At 47.6% G+C, this 3,782-nt stretch overlaps 1 protein-coding gene across 1 annotated transcript; it reads left to right on the plus strand.

The window, feature by feature from the left end:
• The first annotated feature begins 280 nt into the window (after positions 1 to 280).
• LOC119964698 (oligodendrocyte transcription factor 3-like) lies at positions 281 to 1,642 on the plus strand. The gene has a single exon (XM_038794554.1). It carries the CDS (start codon positions 443 to 445, stop codon positions 1,124 to 1,126), a length of 684 nt encoding a protein of 227 aa, XP_038650482.1. The 5' UTR covers positions 281 to 442; the 3' UTR covers positions 1,127 to 1,642.
• The last annotated feature ends 2,140 nt before the right edge of the window (positions 1,643 to 3,782 follow it).

Genomic DNA, 3,782 nt, shown 5'->3' on the forward strand with positions numbered 1-3,782 from the left:
TAATGTTAGATTTATATTTGGCTTCTATGTACTGGGGTGTATTTACTGGGTTATGAAATTTCATTTTCATTTCATTTCACAACCCAGTAAATATACCCCAGTAAATAGAAGCCAAATATAAATCTAGCATTACTCAGTGAAGTCTGTTTTTTCTGCTGCTTCTTGTTTGTTGGTTGGATGTGGGGTTTAAGTTTTGTGATTCGAACAGTGAAGGGTTAAACAGACCAGTGAAAAGTGCAGTGTTAATGATTGGATGTCAGAATAACAAGCTCATTATGCAGTATAGTGCTCCTTTGTCAAATGCCCTGGTGATTCTGTATAAATAACAAATGCACTGCAGATTTCGAGGGAAGATAAAATCCTTGGAATCCCTCTCCTTACTAAAGATTGAGCCGCAGCCACTTCCTGAGGCTGATTAAAGCCACATTTTTCCTGATTGGGAATGGATTCTGACACTGGGTCACTTTGCAGTCGGACATCGTCTCCTGATGTTAGTGGAAGCGTCCTCTCCAAACAGAACCAGCATTTGCCGAATTTCCTGAGCGAGGAGGATCCAAACAGCGAGAGCTCCAAGAACATCTCAGCCAAGAGTAAATGTAAGAGAGCCATGTCTGAGTGTGAGACACAGGAGCTGCGGCTGAAGGTGAATTGCCGAGAGCGCAGACGGATGCAGGATCTGAATGTGGCCATGGACAGTCTCCGGGAAGTCATGCCTTGTGCTCATGGACCGTCCATGAGGAAACTCTCCAAAATTGCCACTTTACTCTTAGCCAGAAACTACATCCTCCTGCTGAGCAGCTCCCTGGATGAAATGAAGAAGCTACTGAGTGAGGTTTATGGGGGGCATCAGAGCCATTTCCACCCCTCGAGCTGTGGGCAATCAGCCGCTGCCCAGCTCGGTGTCCAGGGGCTGCCCCCCATGGCCACTCTGCCCATCGGATTCCTGGGCATCAGCAGAGCGCCCGGCGCGCCCCCCGCTTTATTCAAGGGCACAGCACCGTCCCCTCCTGTTCAGCTGAGCGGCGGTTACCGGCACTGGAGCGGGGTGCACTGTCCCTTTAGCCTGTGCCAAACTGTCCCGCAACACCCCCATGACAACAGCCCAAACCGGAATTGCTCCCAATAAGCGGACAGAGGGAGCCTGCGACATGAACTCAACTCCCAGCAGATTCACTTTTAATCTGAAATTGCCTCATCCAATTGTCGATTTCAAAGGTCAGATGAGGAATGGCAAGGTTATTGGGAGTGATCGATATTAATGCTGCTTCTTAATGGTCAATATTTGAACAGAGGGAGGAATTCTTCTCTGGGTTGGGAACAGCTCTTATTTTGGGAATAAACCCGGACTCTGCAGAACTCCCAGCACCCGAGAGTTTCATGAAATTAGAATGTTTAATGTACAAATTTGAATTACGTGCATAAAAAAGTGAACAATATTGAAAAACTCCTAGACTGTCAGGTCCAGCAGCAGTCTAGATAAATTCTAGGAGGCAAACGGGCGCACAGTCTGTAAAATTATAACACCATGATCATAACTAGAACATGCATAAATTACAACATGTTAACTTTGAGCCGTAGAATGAACAGGATTGGAAAGTGATTGAAATTTGCACGAGGACCATTAAAGGCGTTTGTCTCGTTACTGTCAATGTTGATGTTTATTGTTTGGCGGTGGAATGTTGTAAAATAAGCAAAGATTGGAGACTGCAAAAGTGTCCAAAACTTCAACATTTTATTTCCCTCGCATCACACCTTGCTTTTGTAACCCATCTCTGTAAATCTCACATTCGGCAGAACTAGCTGCTCATTTGCTGAATGTTTCCAACTGGAGGGAGGGGTGGCCACGCAAGGAAACTGATATCTGATTATAGTGGTGGATATCGGATTCCAGTCATGGCCATCTGAGCTCAGTCATCGATATCTGACCCCAGTCATGGGTATCTGATTCAAATAGTGAATATCCAATGCAAATAGTGGATATCTGACTCCAGTAACTGATACCTGATTCCAGTTGTGGCTATCTGATCCTAATTGTCAATATCTGATCACAGTTATGGATATTGGATTGGATTTGTTTATTGTCACGTGTACTGAGTTACAGTGAAAAGTATTTTTTTGCAAGCAGCTCAACAGATCATTAAGTGCATGAAAAGAAAAGAAAATACATAATAGGGTAACACAAAGTACACAATGTAACTACATAGACACAGGCATCGGGTGAAGCATACAGGGGTGTAGTGTTTATGAGGTCAGTCCATAAGAGGGTCGTTTAGGAGTCTGGTAACAGTGGGGAAGAAACTGTTTTTGAGTCTGTCCATGTGTGTTCTCAGACATATGTATCTCCTGCCTGATGGAAAAAGTTGGAAGAGTGAGTAAGCCGGGTGGGAGGGGTCTTTGATTATGCTGCCCACTTTCCCCAGGCAGCAGGAGATGTAGATGGAGTCAATGGATGGGAGGCAGGTTTGTGTGATGGACTGGGCAGTATTTACGACTCTCTGAAGTTTCTTGCGGTCTTGGGCCGAGCAGTTGCCATACCAGGCTGTGATGCAGCCAGATAGGATGCTTTCTATGGTGCATCAGTAAAAGTTGGTAAGAGTTAATGTGGACATGCCGAATTTCCTTAGTTTCCTGAGGAAGTATAGGCACTGTTGTGGTTTCTTGGTGGTAGTGTCGACGTGGGTGGACCAGGACAGATTTTTGGTGATGTATACCCCTAGGAATTTGAAGCTGTCAGCCATCTCCACCTTGGCCCCGTTGATGCTGACAGGGGTGTGTACAATACTTTGCTTCTTGAGGCATTGAGGGATAGATTGTTGTCACTGCACCACTCCACCAGGTTCTCTATCTCCCTCCTGTATTCTGACTCATCGTTATTCAAGATCCGGCCCACTATGGTCGTATCGTCAGCAAAAGTAGATGGAGTTGGAACCAAATTTTGCAACGCAGTCGTGTGTGTACAGGGAGTATAGTAGGGGAATAAGTACGCAGTCTTACCGGGCCCCGGTATTGAGGACTATTAGAACATAGAACATAGAACAGTACAGCACAGAACAGGCCCTTCAGCCCTCGATGTTGTGCCGAGCAATGATCACCCTACCCAAACCCACGCATCCACCCTATACCCGTACCCAACAACTCCCCCCCTTAACCTTACTATTAGGACACTACGGGCAATTTAGCATGGCCAATCCACCTAACTCACACATCTTTGGACTGTGGGAGGAAACCGGAGCACCCGGAGGAAACCCACGCACACACGGGGAATACGTGCAGACTCCACACAGTGACCCAGCCGGGAATCGAACCTGGGACCCTGGAGCTGTGAAGCATTTATGCTAACCACCATGCTACCGCGCTGCCCTATTGTGGAGGAGGTGTTGTTGTTTATTCTTACTGATTGGGGATATCTGATCCCAGTGGCAGATATCTGTAGTCATGGATATCTGATTTCAGTCACGGATATCTGATACTGTGGCAGATATTGGATAAGTCATGGATATCTGATTACAGTCACAGATACTGATTACAGTCATGGATATCTGATCCCCGTGTCAGAAATCTGGCTGGGATTCTCCCCTACCCGGTGTAGCGGAGTGGTGCCAACCACTCCGGCATCGGGCCTCCCCAAAGGGGCTAGGCCCGCGCCGGAGTGGTTGGCACCACGCCGACTGGCGGCAAAACCGGCGCCAACGGCTTTTGACGCCCGCCGCCGGGGCTGGCCGAAAGGCCTTCGCCGGTTCGCGCATGCGCCGGTGCGTCAGCTGCTGCCACCACCGGCGCAT

The sequence above is a fragment of the Scyliorhinus canicula genome, chromosome 1 (assembly GCF_902713615.1).
Source record: "Scyliorhinus canicula chromosome 1, sScyCan1.1, whole genome shotgun sequence".
Lineage (NCBI taxonomy): Eukaryota > Metazoa > Chordata > Chondrichthyes > Carcharhiniformes > Scyliorhinidae > Scyliorhinus > Scyliorhinus canicula.